This window comes from Colius striatus, chromosome 8 (genome assembly GCF_028858725.1).
Source record: "Colius striatus isolate bColStr4 chromosome 8, bColStr4.1.hap1, whole genome shotgun sequence".
In the NCBI taxonomy this organism is placed as follows: domain Eukaryota; kingdom Metazoa; phylum Chordata; class Aves; order Coliiformes; family Coliidae; genus Colius; species Colius striatus.
In genome coordinates this window covers 21,071,343-21,097,099 of record NC_084766.1, presented here as the reverse complement: position 1 = coordinate 21,097,099, position 25,757 = coordinate 21,071,343, and the positions used below count along the sequence as shown (strand labels likewise).

Sequence of the window (25,757 nt, the reverse complement as noted above, 5' to 3'; positions counted from 1 at the left end):
GAGGGAGGAGAGAGCGGGGAGGCGGAGCGGCTCCCACCCCGTCCCCGCCGCCGTCGGAGGGAAGTAGCCGCGGGCAGGAGCGGGCGGTGAAAGCGGGCGGTGGGGGCGGGTGGGCGGGGAGCGGCCAGCGGCCGCTGTCGCCTCCCCCGCCCGCCAGGCTGGCCCTCTGCCCGCGGGTGGGCTGGGGGCGATGGATCCGCGCCCACCTCTCGGCCGCCCGGGAAGCGCCGTGAGCAAGCCCGGCTGCTCCGGGAGAAGTTGAAGGCCGGGCCACGCGGCGGGGCCGCTCCGCCGGCTGCGAGGGGGCGGGCGGCGGCGAGTGGCCGAGGAGGAGCCCGAGCGTCCCGGGCGGCGAGGGGAGCCGGCGAGCGGGCGGCGGGCAGAGGGGCTTCATGGGCAGCTCACGCCGACATGGTCCTCGCCATCAACGGCAGTCACCTCTACGGTAATCTCCGGCCCTCGGTCCTGGAGGACCCGCGGGCGCTGAGCGGCGGCAGGATGATCGCCGGCTCCTGGCCCCCGCGCAGCCTGGCTAAGCTCGGCTCGTCGCCCCCCCCGTCGGCGCTGCCCACGGCGAGCCCCCTCCCCGCAAACGACTCGCAGTGCGGGGAGCAAATCCTCAGCTACGGCAACGTGGAGAAAGTTGTCATCGGGGCTGTCCTCTCCCTTATCACTCTGCTGACCATAGCCGGCAACTGCCTGGTGGTCATCTCCGTCTGCTTCGTCAAGAAGCTGCGGCAGCCTTCCAACTATCTCATCGTCTCTCTGGCCCTGGCCGACCTCTCCGTGGCTCTGGCCGTCATGCCCTTCGTCAGCGTGACCGACCTCATCGGCGGCGAGTGGATCTTCGGACGCCTCTTCTGCAACGTCTTCATCGCCATGGATGTGATGTGCTGCACGGCCTCCATCATGACTCTCTGCGTGATAAGTATCGACAGGTGAGACCCCCGGCGCCACGCGTCCCGTCCCGCCCTCCCGCAGCTCTCCGCACCGGGGGCGGCGGCAGCGGCGCCGGGTGCCTGCCGCGGGCGGCTCCACTGGAGCTCTCGTTTGCGTCCTCCGGTCCCTTGCAAATGAAGTGTAGACATGCTAGAGGCAAGGAGGGAGGCGAGAGGAGCCTTGCAGCCTGCCCTCATCGAAGGAGCCCACCAGAGCGGTGCTTGCTGCCTCTCGCTCCTTCAGCCCAGGTGTCTATTATCCCCCTGGGTAACTTCCCAGCTATCATTACAGAGTGGAAGTGTCAGAACAAAACTGAAGCTAAACTCTATACACTCACTGTGGCTCTGTACAAACACTGGGGCGTTTGCAGCTGTTTTAAAATTTGCAAGATATGTCTTTAAACTGCTTCATTCTACAAGTAGATTTGAGCCGATTCTTACAGAACTACTGCCAGTGTAACTTCAGTGAGTTCAGTGGAGTTTTAACAGATCAGAGAAGATGCAGGGATTACAGCTTATTAGGGTTTTATCATTATTCTAGGATGGTCCCAGCATAGCTCCATTTCAACTAACAGAATCATTTCTGACAAACGTTTTGTTTGAAGGAAAAAATGCTTTCAAATATTAGCTTCTTAAAAAATTTCTTCTGTCCTCTTAAAAAAACAAGCTATGCTCATTGCCATTTACCTCTTTCCAAAAGATACAGTCACTGGAGCAATAAGGAGGTGTATATAGACAACAGAAGAGGATCTTAGGCATTCATTTCTGGTGTCAGGTCTGTACCTAAGATTTCCCCTTTCCCGATGTCAAAGCTCTCCTCTGCAAGAACAAGGCTAACAGAATTCCTTTATTCTGTACTGGTCCCCACTTTGCTCTTCTACAGCCTAAATTCATGCCAAGAATTTTAGTATCTTGAGAGAGACTGTTTTCATTACAACACAACACAATTAGCAGAAATTGAAGAACTTCCTAACTAGACTAAAGAGATAATTTATCAAGTCCATCAGTATACAACAGTAGCCTTAACTGTCTACTTCAGAAAGTTTTTGGAAAGAACTCTGCATTAAATTTCTTCAAGGAAGCAGTCTTAAAAACTATTTCACTGTGAGGGAGCCCTGGTACAGGCTGCCCAGAGGGGTTGTGGAGTCTCCTTCCTTGGAGGTCTTCAAGACCCACCTGGACACTTTCCTGTATGACCTGATCTAGGTGGACCTGCTTCTGCAGGGGGGTTGTATCTTTAAAGGTCCCTTCCAACCCCTACTATTCTATGATTCTATGTGAAAAGAGTTTCCCACAATAACTGGAAGTTAACTTCGTTCCAAAGAGCTTTACAGTATATCTGTATAAGCGTCTCCTGCTCCAATGCACTTTTACTTCATAGCTTCTATGATGGCTTCAGTTATCTGAATACCACAAAGCACCTTGTAGCGATTAAATCAACATCCAGACTGAGTATCAAACAGTGGTTTTCTTGGCTTACCTTGAATTTGCTGTATTTTAACCTAATTCCAGTATTGTAAGAAAATAGGAATAGATTTATCTACCTTCCAATGTTATTCTCTGATTTTCTCTCCTGTGTGTTTTTAAGATAGGTGATTTCGTTTTTCCGCTCTCTCCATGTAAAATATTTCCATTCTTTGTTCTTTGATGTCTGCCTCTGAGCTTTCCATCTCTGTTCAGCTGAAGACAGGTTACCATAATTAAGCTTTCTTACCCAAGTAAGGATGTGTGACTGCCTCACTCTGTATTACTGAAGTAATTTAGTTTTACTCTTTATCATTTCCTAGCTTAACATTTGAGGTCACTGCTGTGTGCTGAGCAGGGGCTTTGACTGAACTGACCACAGTTATGTTTTCATTTCTTGCTTTTTTCAATGCTTCCTCCTAAAATACAAGCAAAAGATATACTATGTACTTAGAACAGAATATAACCTATTATCAATGACTGATTTTCATTAACAATTGCTGGTTTAAACCAGAATTATTCTCCTCTTGTCTTTAAATGTTTATTGAACATGATCTCTTCCTAATTCATTATATCTGTGTCTGCTCTCTACTTGAAACTGAAATACTGCAAATCATGATGCTTCAGCCTCTGTCACCCAAATCCATTATGTAGTTAGGGTAGGTGATATCATAAATAGAGAAAAGCCAGCAATTCATTAGCAAAATGCTTCTAACCATTGTTGATAAAGAATTAAGAAATCTCCATGCTTTCTAATCCTGTTTAAAAATAAATAATCTTCTGTTCTTGTAATGTTGCTCAGACAGCCCAATGATTAGCTTGCATTTTAACCAATTTTTTTAATATTTACAAAAATGCAAACCAAGGAGAAATGATGAAAATTGAGTGTGAATGATGGAATGTTACCTGTATAGCATTGATTTTAGTCATATTATCTCACCGGTAGTTGTTCTTACATTGAGGTAGCTACGAAAGCCTTGAGTGCTCAGTGGGGGAGATTTGTCTCTGAAAAAATAGTACCTTTGGATAAAGTGTATGTGTGGTACAGCAGCTTGCAAAGCACAATTTATACACAATATGCATTGGAGAGTCAAGACATTTTCACAAGGACTATTTTTCTGTGAGTTTGATGGAAATACTTGTATGTTTTGTATTATCTAGGAGAAGAAGATCTCTGATGATACAGCCCTTACTATCTCAGTGCAAAGAATACAAATACAAGATGAACCAGGAAATCCAGAAGAAGGGGAGGAGTGATTGAAATTCACCATTCTTCAACTTGGCCACTACCCTCAGTGCCATTTGGGTACACTTAAGCATTGTAGCACAGTTACACAGGAGACATTTGGTTAGGGAGAAGGTTTAAGATAGGGCAAAAAGGAACATTTTTGAAGAATAATTATGAATTGCACTGCCACCAGGATCTTTAGGACAGTTTAGGAAGCTTTTGTTATGATCTAGCAGAGTCTCTTCTGAAGAGAAAGATGAGGCTGTCACAGGCAGGGCAGAGATGGCAAATAAGTTGAAAGTTTTAAAATTTTCATTATTAAACCTCTGGATTCTTTGTGAAGCAGGTATGAGAATCAGTTGAAGATACATAGCTGAAAGAATGTTACTACTTCAGCAAAAAAAGGAGCGTGTTATAAACTATTAGGCAAAGTTTGTAATGAGGTAATATCTTTTATTAGACAAATATCCATGGTAAAAAAAGGGGCTTTGAGACCTTTCCAAACAGGATAAAATGAGTAAATTGAAGGGGCTTTTTGATTTGTTTCCCTTGCACAAATATGTACTACTCAGCTCATGCCACTGAGAGCCCTGAACAACTAGCAGCTGGCAGGCCTATTGCACAGAGATATTTTGCTGCACGGCCCTTAGTGGTGGATCTGTTTTTCAGCTGCATTTATTAGTTGAACGTTTCTGAAAGATGTGGATAAGCATAGAGTCTAAAAATGAGCTGGTTTCATTCTGTTGAAAAAAAAACCTGTCTTTTTTTTTCCTAGTCAGACACATCAAGCACTGCTGCTGCCTCCTAAGTTGCTTCTAATCTAAGTTAAGGCTGCAAAGTAGATGTTAGTATGCTTATTATGGGAATCTCTAACTTAGTATGGGGTGCAAAAGAAAGAAGCTAGTCTGAAAAGGTCATATTGTTATCCACAAATAACTAAATTTGTGGAGATAATAAAATATTTTCTGTAACAAAACCAAGATTTAGACTATTAGGCTTTTCTTCACATCATATCTTCCTTGTTATTTCACAGCATGATCTACAGATCTTTATCAGGGTGGCTTGAGACAAGCATGTTAGTTTTCAACTATATCCTATTTAAGTCTCTACTTTGGAAGAAGGCTATCTGCATACAGACAAGTCTGTCAGAACTAAAACAGATGCCATGGAGAGACAAGACTATTTCTCCCTTTTCAAATTTCATGAGGATTAAACAGGCAAGACAGCTTTGGACAATCAATATTACCTTTGCTTTACTTGCTATCCACGATACAAGGGATAGCTCTGGAGAAAGGTAGCAGTTACAGAGACTTTGGCAGGATAACTATGCCTCAGTGAATAGTTACCTCCTTTTACTATTTCTTATTAGTGTGTTTGTGGTTTTTTTTCTCTTCAGGCTCCAATTTTCTGGTTCTGAAATAAAGGAATTACACCACATTTAGATCCCTTTACACTTAGGAGGAAGTGAGCATTGGAAGTGAGTTATGAGGGATGGATGCAAACCACATCTTAGTGGGTGAAGGAACATATAAACGGAATTAATTGAATTTAAACTGGTGGTGTTTGCATGCTGATTCATCATATTCTTCTGACCCGAGATAGCTACAGAAATCCTGTTTTGGAGAGTATCCACTGGATAACAGCATAAGTGGCAAATTTTAATTCAATATAAAAATAGCTCTTTGGCTTGGAAAGTGATAAAGTAACATAACTACTCAGATACAGCTGACAAATCATAACGCTTTCCCCACACCCACACAAGTAATGAAACACTTTTTGGGGAACTTTTCCAGTCGGCATCTTCGCCAACATTTCATGAGTATTCCAGACTTCCATTAAATTGATGAGGATTTAGAATTTGTATGCAAATGATACCAAAGTGGGCCTTTTCTGTTGTTCCTGAGATTTGTATACACAATGGTCAGTTCTCTCTCTCTCCTAGTAGGAACGTGTACTTATACTTTACCTTAGTATATATCAGTCCCTAAAAGCTCACCTGTTTTCGTTGTCCTTGGTGCATGCCTGGGAACTGAGAAGGCCTCAAAGTGTCTCACAGGAAGAATTTGGGATTAAATTTAAATAGATTTAAGCACTTTCAATAGAATCCAGGTGTCTAAATTCTGCCTATACCTAAAACTGAAAATGTGACCTGAAACCCCTGTCAGTGGTTTTGTAAGCATAATAGCACCTAAGAGCTCTGTGTGGCTTCCCATTTGGTATGAAACTCTTCTTCCAACTGAAATGATTCCATGATTGTGCCTTCAGACCATGGGTGGAAAAGGCTGCGGTCTGTTGTGCCAGCCCTGCTCAGTTCCTTCAGAAAATACATGTACAATATGTATATAGAGACAGATATGGAAAAAGTCATGTATGTAATACATTTTGCATCTAGAAAAAATTTAGGCACCCACCAGTGGTGCCCCCCATGAGATTTTGTTCAGTATATGTATTCACACAGAAATAACCGAGGAATCAATAAAACCTAAAAGAAATGATAGGAGAAATGTGTGATGCAATTATTGCAATTATGGTCTATATTGCAGAAGAAAGAGTTGGGTTCAATATGGCAGCTAATTTCTAACCACCACGACCACACAAGACCGACTTGAGAGCTGGGCAGAGAGGAACCTCATGAGGTTCAGCAAGGACAAGTACAGAGTCCTGCATCTGGGAAGGAAGGCCTTATCTGGAGTACTGTGTCCAGTTGTGGACTTCTCAGCTCAAGAGGGACAGGGAACTGCTAGAGTCCAGCGCAGGGCCACTGAGATGATCGGGGGACTGGAACATCTTTCATACGAGGAAAGGCTGCGGGAACTGGGGCTGTTTAGTCTGGAGAAGAGGAGACTGAGGGGGGATCTTATTAACATTTATAAATATCTAAAGGGTGGGTGTCAGGAGGTTGGGACATCCCTTTTTTCTATAGTAGCTAGTAACAGGACAAGGGGTAATGGGATGAAGCTGGAACACAAAAAGTTCCACTTAAGTATAAGAAAAAACTATTTCGCTGTGAGGGTGAGGGAGCCCTGGCACAGGCTGCCCAGAGGGGTTGTGGAGTCTCCTTCCTTGGAGGTCTTCAAGACCCACCTGGACATGTTCCTATGTGACTTGATCTAGGTGAACCTGCTTCTGCGGGGAGGTTGCACTAGGTGATCTCTAAAGGTCCCTTCCAACCCCTACCATTCTATGATTCTATGATTATTTCTGTTGTTCTGCCCTATAGTCTTTCTGACTCTGTAAATAACTTGTCTTGCTCGTGAAAGATATAGACAGCATTGATACATTGAAGTGGAAAAAACCAGATTTGTTTTCATTCCTTTCCATGAGGTTTTTCTAGTTTAGACCACTTAAATAACATTCCTCAACTTATTGTAGTTTCGTTTTGCATAGAATTTCTTGCTGAACACTTCTGCAGTCTCTATTTTCTTATAATGTTGAATTAACAGGAACAGAAGTTGATCAAGGAATGTTCTTTGACTTTTCTCGTATAATTTTATTTGAAACTTATTTATAAAAGTCCCTGTAAATTATATAATGAGAGTAATTTATGTCTTTAAAAAATCTAGTATAATTTCTAATATTGTTGAGTTTGAAATGTTTTATTGGAAACATTTTTGGCAACTTTTGGCACAAAACATCCAATTTCATCTGCAATTCATATTGTATATGTCTTTCAGTGACAAACACACCTTTTTTCTTCTCAGCATATCACACAAAGATCTGGTTCTTCCTCTGTAGACTAAGAATTCTGAAGAAAGAGATGGCCATTGTAGGTCTTACATGAACATAAAAGAGCTTGAGAAACAGCTGAGGCGGGTAAGGTGTAGTTGATAGCTGAGTATACAAAGTATAAGTGAAGCAATACTCATTGCAGTTTTTTTCCTAATGATCACTGCTATTTGTAAGATGTAGATGATTTCTTTCAGCTGGAAAGATTACAAGTTTTAGTTTTTTATCTTGTAGTGGACAGCCAACTATTTCTAAAGGTTTGATTCATAGTATGTCTATTCCTATATATACTGAAGATTAAATTTTGTGAGCGACCTCTTGCTACAAAGGTTGTTTTCCTGTCCAAAGGACTATAGTGATTAAATATGTCATTGTGAAAATTTGTGTCTGTTCTGTTTGAACTTAACAAAATTAAGGACTGCGGTACCTTTGGTTTTCTTCTTGTACCTTGCTGTTTAATCTGAAGACTTGATATAGAATGTTTAGTTTATCTGATACATATGGATGGTTCTATTCATATTATCATTTGTGCAAATCAGATAGTGATTCACTTCTAAAAGTAAACAAGTTTTTTTTGACAATATAGACAAGAATGAAATTTCTAATAGAGACAGCTATTCTAATAACACACAGAACTATGATGTGCAGGGAGATCAGGTCAGTACTGTGTATATTTTTTCTGTATTTATCCTGCCCTCTACTGTCAAACAAGAGACCTCTGGGGGGGGTGTTTAACATCATTGTGGACAGCTATTTCACTGCAAAATGGTTGTGATTGTTTAAAAAAAATGAAAACCAAAATAAAAAACCAACGAGGAAGGTTACAAAAATAAGTAAGTAGAAACCAGGGTGAAGTCTATTCTTAGAGGTACATTGTGTCTTGATGAAAAAAAAAAGCTGGCAGCGAAGTTTTTTTCCTGAGATATTTCAAGGAAATAGGTGGGTTTTTGGTACTGACAAAAAATTGAAATCAAGTTTTTTAGCTTGTGTAAGTGTAAATTAAAAATATAATTGCAAGGAAAGTTTCCTGTCCAACTTTTTGTTTACATTTTTTAATGTTCCTTTAAGGAGATTGTGGGAAGTGGAGGTAGAGCTTTATGAAAGGTAACACTTTTCTCACATTGGGAGCTATTTCTCCTGCAGGGTATAGCAGGTTGAGGAGCAAGTAGTAGCTTGCCATTTATTAACAGTGGTGGAAAAATTGCTCAGGGACCAAGGGACACTGGGCAGAATTTGCTGTATCTCACACATTCACGGAGTTGGTAAAATCTTAACTAGGAGCAAAGACTTGCCTGCAAGGGCACTGTTTTCATAGGAGAATTATGTACAAAACTTTTTATTTTTAACTCACTATCTGATGAGTTTTTTGTATTTAAACAGATAAAAGGTCTAGTTTTCATGTAAACAAAATTACAGGTTTTTTTTTTTTCTTTTCAGTTAAAAACTCTCTAGTCTTTAGGGGAAAGCTTGTATTGGAGATCTAGGCAGAAACATCATGAGGTCTCTTCCCAATAACCTGGCATGCAGCTGTGCAACCTTCATTCTCACTGAAGAATACTGATCAGTAACCTTGCTGGCTTTGGAAACATCATTTCTCATCAGCTATACAAGTACTTGCAATCAGAAATACTGCTTATTGCTGCTGCAAATTAAATTGAGCCACAGATACAGAACTTTCTTTAGGTACATGATTTGTAAGTCTTTCACTTTTAATGAGAGATGTGTTAGAGATGAGGGACAATGTATTTCAAGTGTATGGTTTGCAGATCTCCAGAGAGAGACACAAAAGGTAACTGGAGAAAAACATAGTCTGTTGTCAGTAGTGTCTATTTACTAGAGGACTGGCCACATACTAGAAAATATAGGGATTTTGACTTAAAGAATAATGGCCTAGAAGATTTGCTCTGGTAAGATGTATTTAGAAATTGGCAATAAGCATAAAAATATGTGGAAATAAAAGGCAGGAACACAGATAACAGAATTATGTACTATTATATAAACTTACTGTAGAATTTGCAACATAACTGTCATCATGAATACAACCCATGAAAATATGTTGTGATTATCATGAAATATTACAGTTACACAGTACCATTTGCCATAATAATTTTCCTGTAAGCAGTTCTCCATGTGGGTTGTTAAATTTTGTTTATTTGCTGTAGAAGTTGACATTTAACAAATAGTTGAAATACTAGATTGCTGAACAGAATCAGAGTGTGTTGTCTGGCCATAAATTACTTGGAAATATTTATACCCATGACCCAAAGCAGCTGCTGACAAGATGCAAAGCTTTTCTTTAATAGTCTAAAAAGATGTTTTGATGCTAAAAATAGTATGGCTTTGACTCTAAAGACTTAATTTTTGCATTGTTATGTACTTGCAGTTTATCTTTTACCTTAAGAGCCTGTATTCAGAGACCCACTTCTTAGCACAAGCAGTTTTAGCAATGATACCAATTGTAGTCTCTCAAGAGTGCATTGTCCTGTATTAAGAAGCTATTTTTTGCTAAATGAATTTGGTTGTTGGCAGAACACAATCTATTTTTTTTTTCAAAAATAACTGAAATTGAAATAGTGTAGCAGACTATTTGCCTGTGAATTAAACAACACAAGAAGGAGCTTAACACTTCCAAAGCTTGTTACCTAATATGAAGCTTCTGCGCTGCTGCCAAAGTGTTGAAATGAAGGGAGCATCTTATAAAATATTCCAGACACCTGCAGTTTGCAATGAGCTCCCTGGGATGTCCACTGGCTATCTGTTGTGATTTATCCCAAAATTATGCCAAAGTTCTGCTCATAAATTCAAATCCATATTTGAAATTGTCAGCCTGGCAATGAGAACTAATATTATTGGCCGCTGTAGGCAGAGCAATAAACCTTAAGTACTTTAGTATTTATCCACACCAAGTTGATGCCACCACATCTCAGAAGAACTTTAGAGTTACCAGATTGCAGCTAGAAAAGCAAAGACATATTCACTGAGAGATAAGAAGAAGGGCTTCCTTCTGCTGATTCCACTTATTTCACTGCCTTTGTGTGATAACATCTTTAAAATGAACAGAGAAGAGAGGTCTGGGATCCTTGACAATCTCCAGATCCTTCTATCTTTAAAGATTTCACAGGAGAATATGGTCTATCATCATCTGTATCTACTTCTGTTTTAGCTTAAAGTGTAACTCTAAATCTTGAGGAACATGAAAAGGCTTTGTAAAAGAATTGTGACAACACACATACAAACTGAGCTAGAAAAATGATCATTTGTGGATAACTAGTCATTGAATTTGGTCTCAAATTTTGTCATTCTGTACAGAAAGCCCAAGAGAAGAGGGCCAGAAACTCTTTTCTTCACAGAAAACCAAAAGGTTTATTCTGTAGATTGGATGTAATATGTTTTCATACTTGTGAAGTTGGTGGTAGCTATGTGTTGAAATTTCTTCTATATTTAAAAAGTAATTAGTGTTGTAGATTTAATTTTTACATGATTTTAAAAGGGAGGAAAATTATGAAATATGTTACTGAAGGAAAAGAGTATAGGATAATGGAAACTTGCTGTGGGCAGGCCCGTATTCAACAAGACAAAGAGGATATGTTATCCTGGCTGTCTAGTGATCTCTAAGCTTAATTGGAGCTGCCCTTGCAAAAGTAGACCTGCTGATATCTGAAATGGGTGTATGGACTTCTGGATTTAGATTAAAGTTTACTGAAGCAGCAAACTAGAAAAAGCCAGCTATGTGAAACTACAGCCTGGTAGATCTGAGCAAGAGCCAGGAGGTTCCAAGTTCATTAGAGTGCAGTACTGGTTAGCTAGAAAAAAACCTAGTATCCTTTTGGTCATTCCTTTCTTCATTCTCAAACCTTCTGGTAGAAATTAATAACTATTATGACAAATAAGCTGTTAAATACTACAGTTGTGAAGGGCAGAACATAGAATTTCACCCACTGCAATTTTGATTTTTCTGCTGTTATTTTTCATCACTAGATGCTTCTCCCCTTCAAACTTCTTCAGTTAAAGGGCACCTGGAGCTATGTATTTGAGGATTCTGAGTGATCACAAGGGGAACAAATATTTGTAAAGTGATATTAAGTTCCTACAAATTTTCTATTTCCAGTTTATAGAAGGGAGCTTAATCTGACCAATTTATTTATTGAAATTCCAAAATATCACTGAATGAGACATTTTCTGAGGAAAATGACAGCAGGCAGGAGGATTAGATGTGAAGGAAGAACTTGGGATCTGGTGTATAAGCATGCTGTAAATAAATATGTTAGTTAAAATGTGTTCTAAGGAAATAAATAACATATGGTTGAGAGATGCGGTAGCTACATTAGACCTCAGATTCATTTACATGAAAGATGATGAGACATGATAACCTCATTCTGTACTACCTACTGAGCAGATATTATACTGTTAAAATATCAAGAAATGACAGATATATTGCTGTCTGTGTAAGTTATAGGGAAGGAATCATCCCATTATTTTCTATTAAGTCCTTGTTCCAGAAGGTTCTCCTGGTAAGGACAGTGAATAACAGGTTTCTATCAGGTTCATAAATTGCAGAGACACAATTTGATCTTACTTCCTGCCTTCCTTCCTTCATGCCTTCCCCCCATGCTGTGCTCTCTCCAACCCACTGCCTCCCCTTCCAAAACCTTATGAAAGAAATCTTATGATTTCTTTCTAGGACCTATTAATATTAGGAAGTGAGACATGCTTTTACTAGTGTAGAGGTCAAGCGACTCAAGAGTCTGCATCTTTAAAAATGGTATTGTAGAGTATCAGAATGGGACAATATATTACCAACATATTTTATGAAATTGAGATGATTTTGCTAGAATTTTTTTCTTAAGTAACACATGAACAAGTTATTTTCTTGTGGTATCCTCTTCTGTTATTTCATAACAAGCTGGTTCCATTTATTTGCTTTTGTGAAGAGCAGCTTTCAGTGAACCATTGTGTTTAGAAGCAGTCAATTTATGATTAAAAAAACCCTCTGAATTTTTCCTTCATAAAATTCAGAATGAAGGCCAATTTTAAACTTTCCTGAAACACAGCATGACTTTTTTCATTCTTCACACAGCGCTGCTAGATGCCTGTCAGTGTGTGACTTTGAGCAGAGGCAGCTTATTCTCCTAGTGCTTTGATTATAGTTGGACTTAGTTGCTCGTACTCTGGAAATTTATCACAAACTCCCTTCTTCCTGTTTTGAGTAGTTTGCTTGTTAGTTTGTTGGGGTTTTTTTAAATTGACTTAGCCCCACAAAAATTCTTTGCTTTGTTTGCTGATATTCTCAAGTAAAGTGTCATTGATCTAAGTCACAATATATTGGTGTTTGAGGAGACACTTTTTTTTCATCTCGGAATATTTTCTGAAACAAAATTTCTTAGATGTTTGTCTGCATCAATATATCAGTTACAATCCCAAAGTTACCATTTCTCACTTTTTTTTCTGTTAGTCGGTTTTCTTCTTGCTTCCAGACCTATTTGTATTGAGAATTCCCTTGTGAAAGGATTACATTATTGAAAAGTGGATTTTTTGCTGAACTACAGGGACAATGTGTTAAAAGTATTTTTCAGGAAAGAAGCGAAATTAAAACCCACGGTGCCCAGATTCTAGGAACAATTGGTACCTCTGACTGATGTTTTAACAGGTAATATTCTAGAGAAACCCAGACTCTGTATGGACTCTATATATTGTATAAATATGCTTTGCACATCCAAAGCTTTAGAAGTAGACCTCTAGTTAAACCCACTTTAGATTTCGGTTTTCCTGTGTATCTAACACAGTTTATTTATATACTGTTGTTTTCTTAGCTTGGGCAAGAGAACGAAACTTGAGGTGAACAGTTTCCATTTTTATGTACACAGTCCACTGGAATGTAGTGAAAACTTTGTCTTATTTTTGACAAATTCAGATCTACTTTCAGGCCAATACAACTATGGACAAAGCTAAAAATGTTCAGGTAGATTAGCTCTCTGTTGAGATTCACTCATAATGACTGTTTTCCTTAGGGCTCTTGCAAAATTACTGTCATGGAAAAGCAAAGGGGAGAATTTGGACCCGGTCCTTCCAGTATTTTTCCTGTCTCTTCAGAGAGAGGAAGAGAAAGAAGGAGGAGGAGGGAAGAAGTACTCTAGAGGGGGTTGTTCCTTGTGTGCTTTGTCTGGAGATGTTTAAATTGTTTGTATTCAAGGAAGGAAGAGAGGGGACATAAATATCAGCACATTGAAATAGCTATTCCCTGAAGATACCGTGTTTAATATAGTGGTATTATCAATTCAATGTGATTTTTCATTTCATTCATCACTTATACTGTGGAACTTTTTGAAATGCTTCATTTAATTGTACTAAAGACATCAGTCATGATTTTCCATTTAAAGTTGTAGGAGGCTTTCATTTTGAAACACCATTATAACTTTCAAAATAATTCCTTTTAAGCTGATGTTTAGTGTCAACCCAAGCATGACTCAGGTAGTGAAGTTGGAGAAAATCACCTTAGCCATTTTTACCTCATAGGAGTATGATGAGTGTTTTCTTTAAAAAAAAAAAGCTCTGAAGTCAAGTTCCCTCCCATTTTACTTGAGGGTATCTGTTAGCTTATCTCAAATGACACACACAAAAAAATGATTATGCAACTAGAGCACCATCCTTGGCTTGTAATGACCTAGTAATCAGAGTTGATAGACTTATTTTGCAGTTCTGGGCAGACCATGTAGGAGGCATTTAAAATGATAGCCTGGTATGCTCAGGGAAAACCCTGACATTCTGGTTCCTTGATCATCCAGAACAGAGCTCTCTGCAGCTACCTGTGTGTTTAGGCTTTCTCCTGAAAAAAACAAGGGGCAGATGAGGCCCATGTCTTATGGCAGTGTGATCCCAGGGAACAGCCAGACTGCACAGCTAGGTGCAGGCTTGGGAGTTTGGTGTTTTTACATTGCTGATCTGGACATTCCTGTACTGTTTTGGCAACTTTGTTCTCCTGAGAACCGTCTAAAGCTCTGGTGTCCCATCCCCAAATCTGAGTCTCCACCACATTCCAGGCTGCCTCAGACTCACTCACATAGGCACCATGCTTGTGCCTATGTCTGCAGGCACTTCAGTACTCTCTCTAAAGATCCTCCTAGAGTTTGCTTTGTCTTTAGTTTGTTTGTTACTTGTGAGTTTAAGAGCTAAAACCCTTTATGAAGGCAATAAGTGGGTTCAGAGGGGAGGCAGGGAATAATGTGTTAGAAATACTGCAAACTCTGACAAAACTCCGAAAACTTAATTGGATTTGACAGTATCTCTGGCATGAAGGATGAATGGGGTAAGAGGGGGGAACCCAAAAGAGGAAAATGGGTTTGTTTCCAGTTCCTAGTCTGCAAAACGTATTCTTTTCCATTCTGCTTTTTCCTTTCACTCAGGAGTTGCCCCTGTTTAACAGAATAGGGATTTAATCTCAGCTGCTGCTTCAAGAAACTACATCTTTGCTTAAACTCTCCCCCACAGGAAAGGAAAAGCAGCAAATGAACTTTTTCTCAGCAGCAAATATCAACTGTATGGAGTGCTTCTCCATACATAGAGATATGTCATTTCTCTACCAGTGCATTGCCAGCAACCAGTGGTCCAGTCTTCATCCAATCCATTCACTTGCTCTTTCAGATTCTCAAGACTGATAGGGCAAACATAAGTAACTCCTTTTAGATCTCTCTTTTTCTCTGAGTCCCACATAACACCATTAAGCAATATTTCAAAGCAAATGTCATCACTCCTTAGTAGCTTTTAAACCTCATACATTCACGCTCAAGGTCTCTTCTGCTGCTTCTGAAGCTCACTGCCATTGCTGCCTCCCTCCAGTCATGGCAAAGCATTTACTTTTCATCCACAGATTCATTTTCCCTGTTCAGATTTAACCAGTTCTCTTCCACTATACAAAAGACCATATGAGATGAACCATCTTTCCTAGCTTTCTTCTGACTTGAGTGTTTTTACTGCATACTCAGTCTCAAATGAAAATTGCAACATGACCAGACAGAAATGAGACTTGTCTTTAATTCTTTTCGAGAACAAAACTCTTCCTATCTTAGTCTTCTCAGATAGTAGCAGAAGGCTAAAATGTCTTATTTGCCTCCTAAAAAAGGGCCAGGCGTCTTGTAATAACTTAATAAAATGAGATACTTCATCATACATATAAAGGTGAAAAAGTAGTAATGTAAGATAGACATCAATTAACATATATTTGGATACTCAGGAACAACAGTTTACATCAAGCAGATGCACTGTATATATTTCTGTGAGTCTAAAATGTTTTGTAATAATAAAGAGGCTCTCAGTGTGCAATAAATGGAAATGTGTGAATTTTAAACAAAGTAATGTTTTTTGAAGTAATTTACATTATCCAATATAGCAACAGTCAGCCACTTTTGAAGATGTTTTGATCTTCCTTTTTCCTCATTGACTAATAAAATGACTGAATAGCTAGTGTAAGTTACACCATAGGGTATGAAGCTGTAACAATGTACAAGGGCTTGACCTTTTGTGCTGGTAAAGCAGTTTGTGTGTGTGATACGATGAATGAAAATTACATGAAGAATTTTCCAGTGAAGTTAGAAATTGCTTAAAAAGCCCCAGAAGCCCTTCTCTAGGGAATATTCCTGAAATGTTAGTAATATGTGTTGTGAATTGTACTTTCTCCTATGTTTTGATTAATACTTTTTTTTTCTACTTTTGAAAAGAAAGAAAAGAAAGAAAAGTGTAGCAAGAGTTTTCTCACTTCTTCCACAAAAAGATTAGATTGTTGTTAAATAAAGGGAACCTGCAATCCATGGAGGGGTAAAAGGGCAGAAACGAGTACTGTGTCCCCTGACACAGTCCTACATTTTCTTTTAGAAAATCATAGCATTATTTTTTCTTTTCCCTCAACCTTGCACATTGGTGAACTGTGTAAAGAAAAATGCATTCTTCCTATATAGCATTTGCCCAGATTTAGAGAGCTTTTGAACTTTTAAAGATTATCTATCAGGAAGTGGGGTGAGAAGTACTTTTGAGTTCTGTCTATGATCAATCCTATTGCACTCAGTAAGCAAAACACAGTTATATACAGAACACCAGAGGTGATGAAACCTACAAAGTTGGAGTTCAGACATTTTGAAAAATATTTAAAAATAGGAAGTCTTCCATTATAGCTTGCAACTTAATTCCAAATATTTTATTGCCGAAGCCTTTTCAGTTTTCAAGCGCATAGAGATTCTAGGAGGCTGGCGAAGGATGGAGTGAGCTGAAATCCATTTCCCTTCCTGTGCCTCCTACCTTTATGTCATTGGCAAAGATAGAAAACCAGGAAAATATGTATGTGCTGTTTTCTTCAAAGACAGTTAATAGAAGTGATTATAGTATAAAATAGTTACTTGGATAGCTGCTAAGTTGTTGTCTAGGAAATACTTATGATCCAACGTTCAGGCAGTGCTGCAAGATAAATATCAGTGACTATATGCTGTCATCTTTTCTCCCAAACAGCGTATTATTTGCAATGGAAGAACAAAGGCCACCAAACTGCTTCATCAGGAAGCTAAAAACAAGGTGGGGACTGGTTACAAATATTGGTCAGTCTTGCACAGGGAAAATGAAAGGCAAAGGGTGAGGACAGGTAAGAAAAAAAATTGCCAAAGTCTGAAATGAAAGAGGAATATGGTTTCAGAAATTACAACTAAGATAATAGAAGCTGAATGGAAAGACACTGCACATTTCTTTCTGGCAATACAGTTATATGTTTCTTAGAATGAGAGCAGAATACTGTCTAAGATGGATGCCTTAAATCACCAGGCAAAAATGAAGGGGGAAAAATAGAGTTAGGAGAGGAATAGAAATAAGGCAGGGAAAAAGAAAAGGAAGTAAAAATGGAATGAATGAAATGAAGGAATGATAAATGAGCTTAAATAAATAAGAACAAAAATGAAATAGTAAAGTTCTGCAATATGAGAGAAATAACATCCATGAAAGTACAGAGAAACTGGAAGACAAGTAAGCGAGGAGAACATAATCTTCTACTATGCTAATTACATTCCTTTAAAATGAACAGATATTTAATTTTGATTGATTTAATCCTCCTCCACTGCCAGGAAAGCCTACACTTTTTGAGTTCCATCAAAATTAAAACCCTACAATGATTTTTGAGAAAAAGAAAAAGCAAGTCAGAACATTTACTATGTACAATAAAAGTATGATACTTTATCCAATATATACCCATTCTAGCAGTGGGTAATAATGTCTTCCTCTTGTAAAGAAAATGTAATTAAATACATTTAATTGAGAGGAAGAAGAGGAAAAATGGAAAATGTTAATCTTGCTGAAAGCAAACCAAATATTTAATTCTCATTCTTCCATGTATCAAAAGTAAAGTATCACTATTTCAATAATAATAATGACATTGAAATTGTATGAAACGTGAAGCATAAGTGTCTAAAAAATAGATACCAAAACATGCATTTAAGGTCTCTCACATTACTGCATTCACCATCATCTTAGAAGGATGAAATAGAGCTTTAGTAATTTCCAGTAAATGCAGTTACGATGTGGAAGCTGTCCACTGTGCAAAGACCTTTTTATAAACTGTGTATTAATTTACTACATAGAAAAGATACAACATTTAACTAGATGAAGCACAGAGCAGTGGAACAGAGACCTTTTTTCTCCACTGACTAGTGGTTTTATTCTATTTGTTTTACCGTCTCACTCTAACGTTGCATAATATTTAATGTTCAGGTTTATAAGTGATCATATATTCTGAAAGCTATCATATATGCAATGAAATCAGCAACTTTGCTGACTTCTAGGAAGGACAGAAGTATTTTACTGCCTCTGAAGTATCCTCCTCTGACAATAAACTGGCAGTTAGAATGATGTGATTATGGGGCCGGTCTATTGAAGTAAAGCAGGTGTCAATACTGGCATACAATAATTAACAAGGTTAGTTTTCATACTGTAATGACAGACATGCATTGTAATGCACATGTCAGCACTGAAGTATTTTTAAGCTCCTCTCTCTTTTCTTCTATCTCAATTATGTGATAACAATAGTGTTTCCCTAATCAGTTTATCTACTTTATTCTATTTAAAAGCAGATGTATGGGACAGAAGATCTCTTGTTTAGTGTAAATGCAATATCTTTGTAAAGAGAGTCGTTTTGATTAGTTAGTTTTACATAGCCATTAAAGAAATATTGGATTTAATCATCTTGAGTTGGTCTTTTCTCTCCAGTAGTGAATGATAGGACAAGAGGAAATAGTCTCCAGCAATATCAGGGAAAGTTTAGATTGGAGATGAGGAAAAATTTACTCACCGAAAGGGTTGTCAAACATTGGAACAGTCTGCCCAGGGAGGTATTAAAAAGACATGTAAGTGAGGTGCTGAAGGATATGTTTTAGTGATGGGCTTGGCAGTGTGAGGTTAGTGGTTGGACTCAATGATCTTAAAGGTCTTTTCCAATCAAAATGACTCTATGAAATAGCTATAACACACTTCTATGTCATTTCCAGTACGCTATTTCTATTCTATTCCATAGTAATCCAATCTGCTTCATAAAAGCAAAGTCAGACAACGGAAGATGCTGATTCTGATTGTGGAATAATTGTTTGTTAGATGAGGTCAGTGAATTCTGAGAAACAAATGCAAATTAGAAAGGAATTCTATCTGACCCTAAAGTACATGGAGACCAGAGAAAAAGAAATTGCATATGTGTGCTTCAAAAGTGGCATAAGTGATGCTGATGTCATGGTGCATTCAATTTATTCTTGGGTTGGACAGGAGGCTTCAAAACAATGTTGATGCTTTTAGCTGTTAGGTTTTGTATAACTCTGTCACTGCTCACAGTGAGGAGCAAGTCTTTATTTTTTTTTCTTTATCTTTCAGCCATATAATAGAGGTAATAAAGAAAGATTTTGGACCCAGGATTCCAAATTGGACCATCCTATTACTATTTTCTTTCTATTGTTGAAGCTGTTGTAATTGTTAAATATCAATTTGCTTTCTGGATATTTCAAAAAGTGTGAGGACTAGACCCATTTCAAAGTTTCCAATGCATCTATGAACAATTTACCATTTTTTACAGTTTAAGTATTACAGCTATGTTTAGCTTCCTCAGGGGAAAAAAAAAAAAAAACAACAAGAAAACCACAAAGAAAAGGAAATGAACATTTTTTACTGCTGAAAAAAAAGATCAAATTCACATCACACACACACACACAAACACACATAAAAGAACGGCTATGCCTGATTAACCTGAACTACCACAATGCCTGGCACTGCTGGTTTTTTTCTTCTTGGAGCAAAAAATGATATCTCCTGCATCTATAGAAATACTAATCGATTCAGCTGCAAATGGAGTTTTATTCACATAAAGCTAATGAGAAAGATCTTCCTGAAAAATTCTTCTAGGGGGATGATAGGTAGGTGGCTATGTGAACTCACTCCATGCTAGTACAGATAAAGCAAACTACTTTTCACAATTTCCTAGGTTAGAGAATTAAATAAATACAAGAAACCCCTTCAAACCTTTCATAATTTTAAATATGGTAACACCTAGTGGGACACAGTGGCAATCCAGTTTCCAGTTCGATACTCACTGTACAAGCAGTAAGTATGACAGCGTCAGAACAAGCAAATAGCTAACACAAACATAAAATGAGAAGAGGGAATACAAAGAATGACAGAGAGAGAAAATGATGGGCTAGAAATACCTATGGATGCCTGGCCATCTGCTATGAACCGTTCTGCTTTCCATATACGTTACGCCTTAATGCTTGCTGTAACATTGAAGATATTAAGCACACTGTAATAAGGAATGCCTTTGTACAGTTCAAGTGACAAGGAGTCTTTTTTTTATCCAAGTGGGATAAAAAATATTCTATATGGTCGTTTTAATGCATCAGTATAAAAAAAGCAGAATGAAAAATCCCACAAACTGAATGATCTCAGGAACAGTGATCTCTGTTCAGTTATAATGGTTTTACATTAAATTGTCTATAACAATTGCCTGTCATTAAATGGTAAAAATTTAGAGGTATGGGGGAAAAATCACAGGGAAGCAGATTTTTATTAAGCAAAAGGAAAGAAAGGACCTATTGATTTACCTTTTCCATTGCTGGTTTTCTTTGGGTAAATGTGGCAAATGGCAAATCTGCTTGATAGTTGATGGCATCCTGTGAAGCAGGGGAATCTTTACCCCCTACCTGTGTTTGAACAGAGCTCCAAAAGGAGGATGGAAAGGGATAATTTTTGCTCCTTAGAGCTGGGTGCCCAATGTGCACCTCATACTTGCAAGGAACTGCAGCACGGAAAACTCCAACAGGGAAGAGACTGAAGAAATCATAAGAAACCAACCCAGAATGGGTTCATTTAAAAGAAATTTTCTGTCTCTCACCATTTGCCTTCTTTTTTTCTGCTCTTACTTTGAGCTCTTCAAGCAAGAGGCTGTTTTTCAGATTTCAATCATGTAGTACAAAAAAGTTTCCATCATCTTTTTGGTGTTGTTATATCCACTAGATACTAGTGCCACGTTCTCCCTCCTCATTTTTCACCACTCATCCAGCAGCTTTTTTTCTTGAAATGGCAGGAGGACCATGACTGGAGTATGTGTTGTGCTTATAGTATTGCCTGACAGTTGGTAGCTGTAGCATCCTACACTTTGATGCTCTGCATACAGCATCAGGATATGTTGAATGAGAAATTCCATGACCAGTTTGTAAGAAATAAGAACTGTACATCAACAATGATGTGCTTTTGGGGAGTAACTTAGATATGGTTCTCACTGTGCTGGCTGGAATAGGGATAAATGCCCTGTCTGGCAGAACCATATAGTCAAGAAACTCAGGGGAAGAATAAGAAATAGCATTGCCCTTCTTTTACAATTGAAAACTAAGGCACAATTTCTTCCCCACCAATATCAAAAAGGAATATCTGTGCCATGTGAAAGGAAAGAAATCTCAAAATAGTAAGTTTGAGACACTTCTTTCTTTTGGGGATAGATGAAATACAGGAAATGGGCTTTTTAGAGAATGTTACTTGATTCTTTACCAGAAGTAAGGTCTCAAGGTGTTACATACTTTTGAATGATGTGTTATGTGCAGCTGATTTACCATTAGTCTATTTTTTTTTGGAAGGTAGTAATTAAATATTAAGCATTACTAAGCATATTTTTGTAATGAACTTGACACAATACTTCTGAAGTTCATGAATCTATTAAGTCTTGGCTATTCTCTAGTGTATTAGACAACAGTGGTGATTTACATTATTTTGAAGTTGCAAGTAAGTTTTCAAGGGTAATGGATTTCATATATAGAGATTAAAAGATAACCTTCCTTCATTTATGCCTGCTGACTTCTTTTCCCTATCATACTACATTTAGCAAAATGGATAAGGCAGAAAGGATGCTGGTGTATTTTTATGATAATTAATGTATTTTAATTTCAAATAGCGTTCTTGAAGCTCAGATAACTTCAAAAAAAGTGGTGCCAGGGCAAAACTAATGAATTTTAATTCTTTTTAGTATACTTCTGCTTTCATGAATTCTTTTTGTTATATTCTGATGCATGAGAATGCTTCAGTAGGCATTCAGAGCATGCAGCCCACAGATCCCATTTTTACAGAAATCCAGTTAAAGTTTCTTAGCTATATAATAAAGCTCACCTCTTATGCATGTTATTTTTAATGACCAATTGGGTAATAGCTAGAAAAACACATTATTCAGGATGTTGAACCAACTTTTTAAAGCTTTGAGAGATTTTTTTTTTAAAACAACACATTATAAGTGACAAATAATCTTTCTGCATGAAAGATATATTTACCTGTTTTGTAGCTCAATTGTGCCACTTTCAGATAAATTTATGAGTGTGCCATTCTCACCCCAGAAGGGCTGCAGTTGCATTTCTTCAATCAATACAAATGTATCCCTTAGCTAGTTAAATTCTAAAACATTACTGCATTAATCCTGCTATTCTACATCTTGGAATGCCTTGGAAAACTCTAAGCTCCTTAGCAGTGTAACGGTTTTGTCTATGACGCTGTAAACCAGAAATCTCTGTGGACTCCACATTATGCTCACAGCCAGCAGAGCTGATCCAGTGCCTATATTCTAATAAGGGCCAAAAGAAACAGCATTTTTTTAATAGCATGGTTCATGTATTGCACTATTGCAATCCCAGACAATTTCAATAACTGTTCTCAGCTCACAGCCCTACCAGGCACAACTTAATTGACAAAATACTGACCTTTTGTCATTTACTTGTGCAAGCTGTTCAAAATGGGACACCATAAACCAGTTCAGTCCTTTGTGTAACATTTACATAGCAGTAATATAAAATCAATGACATTGTTAAAAGGGATTGTTGTTACTCATCAGAACAGATTAGGAAAACATGCTTCTTTTTACTTCCAGAACTGTAGCATACCTGAGTGCTTGTGTAAAGCAGCAGCACTGGCCATAATTTACTGCATTGCAGTAAAATCAACAATGCAGCATTCTGCAGAGCCAGACAAATACTCATAATTGATTTGCTAGGTGAACAGAGAGAGAAAAAATGCTCCCCCTAAAATATTTTTCATCGCCTTACTATGTTTCGTGTTGGTTACCCTCCCAAACCTTCAATGTGTAACTAAACACTTATACCTCTTGAAAACAAACTGTTCAGAAACCACTTCTTTTACAAGTAACAAAGTGAACCACACTGATTTTTCTCAACATTCATTCTTTGGTGGGGGTGGAAAAAAAGAACAATTGGAGACGTTACTGGTAACTCCTAGGTAAGTTCCAGTTGAGCAGAAACCAAAATTATAATTAGAAATGTCAGGTGTAAAAAAGAAAAAAAGGAATCTGGTTCCATCTAAGAGAAACTTCCTATACCTAGAGACATAAAGACATTTTCTGTAGTTGAGAGTAAACAAACACCAACTTAGGATATTACTGTAGTGATTGTTTTTTATTTAGAAAAAAATACATAGTTTAAGCTATAATACATAGTTTAAACTAACTAGGCTTAAATTTAAACTAAGTTTATAGCTTAGGAAATGTAGAAGTTGTCAACAGACTTAATTATTTTTCTATGAAAACTCGACACATTAAAGAGATTTTTCTTGCCTGTTTACAATTTACCATCCTAAACTTAGCTTCTGGTAAAACTGTTTTTTCCCCCAGCTGCTCTTGATCTGACACTGTGACAGGCTGTTACTTTGCTGAGTAAAAGTTTGAATATTGAATAAATATAATTTCTTCCTAATTAAATGATGATGAAAAGAATTATTGTAGTATTGAAATAATCAACTCTTGCCATAAGTTTGCAGTTTGTTATTCCCATCTGAAATGTAAAGGTAAGAAAGACAACCAATCATCTCAATTCAAGTGGCAGGGATCTTCATAACTCTTAATTGTGTAAGAATAATGAAGATTAATGCATGCTTGCTTTAACTTAACCATGTACTCGGTACAAAAAGTGAGAGGCTTTGTGGACTGACCATTCATCTATACTCCAAGATTTCACAAGTTAGCCCAATAAAATTTAGGTTTCAGAATTTTTTAAAAGCCAAAAAATTAGTTGTCTGCATGAAGGTTGTACAAACTTATTAAAATCACAGTGTTATGGCCAATGGGAAATTTTCTTCTAGAATAAAAGGCCTTTTATAGGGGAATATCAGCACTGTAAATTTTAACAGGAAAGACACGTGAATTCACAAGTTTGTAACACATACTGAAAAATGTGAACTAGAAACCTTAGCCAAAGGTGTTTTATTATAGGGTGGATTGTGCGAACTAACTTTTTATCAGTTAACAACTGCACCATATAGTAACTCTATATTATCATTCTAGGTACCTGGGAATAACGAGGCCCCTTACGTACCCTGTAAGGCAGAATGGGAAGTGTATGGCCAAAATGATCCTGTGTGTATGGCTCTTATCTGCCTCTATCAGTATACCCCCACTCTTCGGCTGGGCCCAAAATGTGAATGATGAAAAAGTTTGTTTGATCAGTCAAGACTTTGGCTACACTATTTACTCCACAGCAGTTGCATTTTATATTCCAATGTCAGTGATGCTTTTCATGTACTATCAGATTTACAAAGCTGCGAAGAAGAGTGCTGCTAAACACAAGTTTGCTGGCTTTCCCCGGATGGAAGAAATGGAAGGGATTTCTATGAATGGAGCTGTAAAACTGCACAAGGAATCTGAAGAATGTACGAATTTTTCACGACTCCTAAAGCATGACAAGAGAAATATTTCTATCTTTAAAAGAGAACAGAAAGCTGCCACTACGCTTGGGATTATTGTTGGGGCTTTCACTGTCTGCTGGCTGCCCTTCTTCCTCCTCTCAACTGCTCGGCCCTTCATCTGTGGTACAGCATGCAGCTGTATCCCACTGTGGGTTGAGAGAACATTTCTATGGTTGGGTTATGCAAATTCTCTCATTAACCCTTTTATATATGCCTTCTTCAATCGGGACCTGAGGACAACTTATCGCAACCTTCTACAATGCAGATATAGGAACATCAACCGGAAACTGTCAGCTGCAGGGATGCATGAAGCTCTGAAGCTTGCAGAAAAGCCAGAATTTGTTCTGTAAGATCACTCATCCTTTGCCATGATAAGTTATTCTTTTATCTCCACAGATTTGAAAGAAGAGTTATGGGAAGAGCCAGGCTTCTTGAGTGGTGTTAATACAGTCATCAAGAAACTGGAAGGTAGCAAAGTCAATGACCACCATCTAAAGACTTTGGGTTTAAGAGGAATACTGGAAAGGGGAATGGTAAAATGTTTGAGTTGCTAGTCAGGAAAGAGCAAAGTTGACCTAACCCATTTGTTTGGTCCTTTAGCTCCAAACAACTGAATGTTGGATGCATCTTGTATCCTAGAGATTTTTTGCTGTAATAAAGACCTGAGAATGATGGAAAGTTCAGTATAATTCATTGCTGTGCACTTTTTTGTTATGAAAATAAATAATTTAAGATCAAGCTGAATCAAAGAATTGATATTGCTTAGAAATACTCTTCATTAGTTAAAAACAGTATGGCCATTAAACGTTAGTTTACTGGATTTTGTGGAAATAAACTACTTTGTGAAATTTAATGTTGCCTTTACAAGTATGGCACTGAAAGAATACATTACATTTCTGATGCATGGACCAATATCTACTTCTGCATACAGTCATGCAGCACAGCTAGCTGCAGTGCTGTTAGGCCAGTTACACCAGTACAGATCTTGTCCTATATTTATAACATAACAAATACATCTGATTACAGTTTATTTCAGGAACTATCTGGTCCTTGTCCATTTTTTTTTTTTTTTAAGTCTCTTGGCTTTATCGGTTGAGCCCTTCTCTAATCTAGATAGAGAACCTGTCTGTGCTCAAGTTGTTTCTGTTGGTGTTATGGCTAGTCCTTGT

At 38.0% G+C, this 25,757-nt stretch overlaps 1 protein-coding gene across 1 annotated transcript; it reads left to right on the top strand.

Annotated features, from left to right (window-relative positions):
- Window positions 1-336: 336 nt before the first annotated feature.
- On the top strand, window positions 337-25,244 carry HTR7 (5-hydroxytryptamine receptor 7). Its single transcript, XM_062001432.1, has 2 exons — window positions 337-938; window positions 24,188-25,244. Exons 1-2 carry the CDS (start codon window positions 412-414, stop codon window positions 24,936-24,938), a joined length of 1,278 nt encoding a protein of 425 aa, XP_061857416.1. The 5' UTR covers window positions 337-411; the 3' UTR covers window positions 24,939-25,244.
- The last annotated feature ends 513 nt before the right edge of the window (window positions 25,245-25,757 follow it).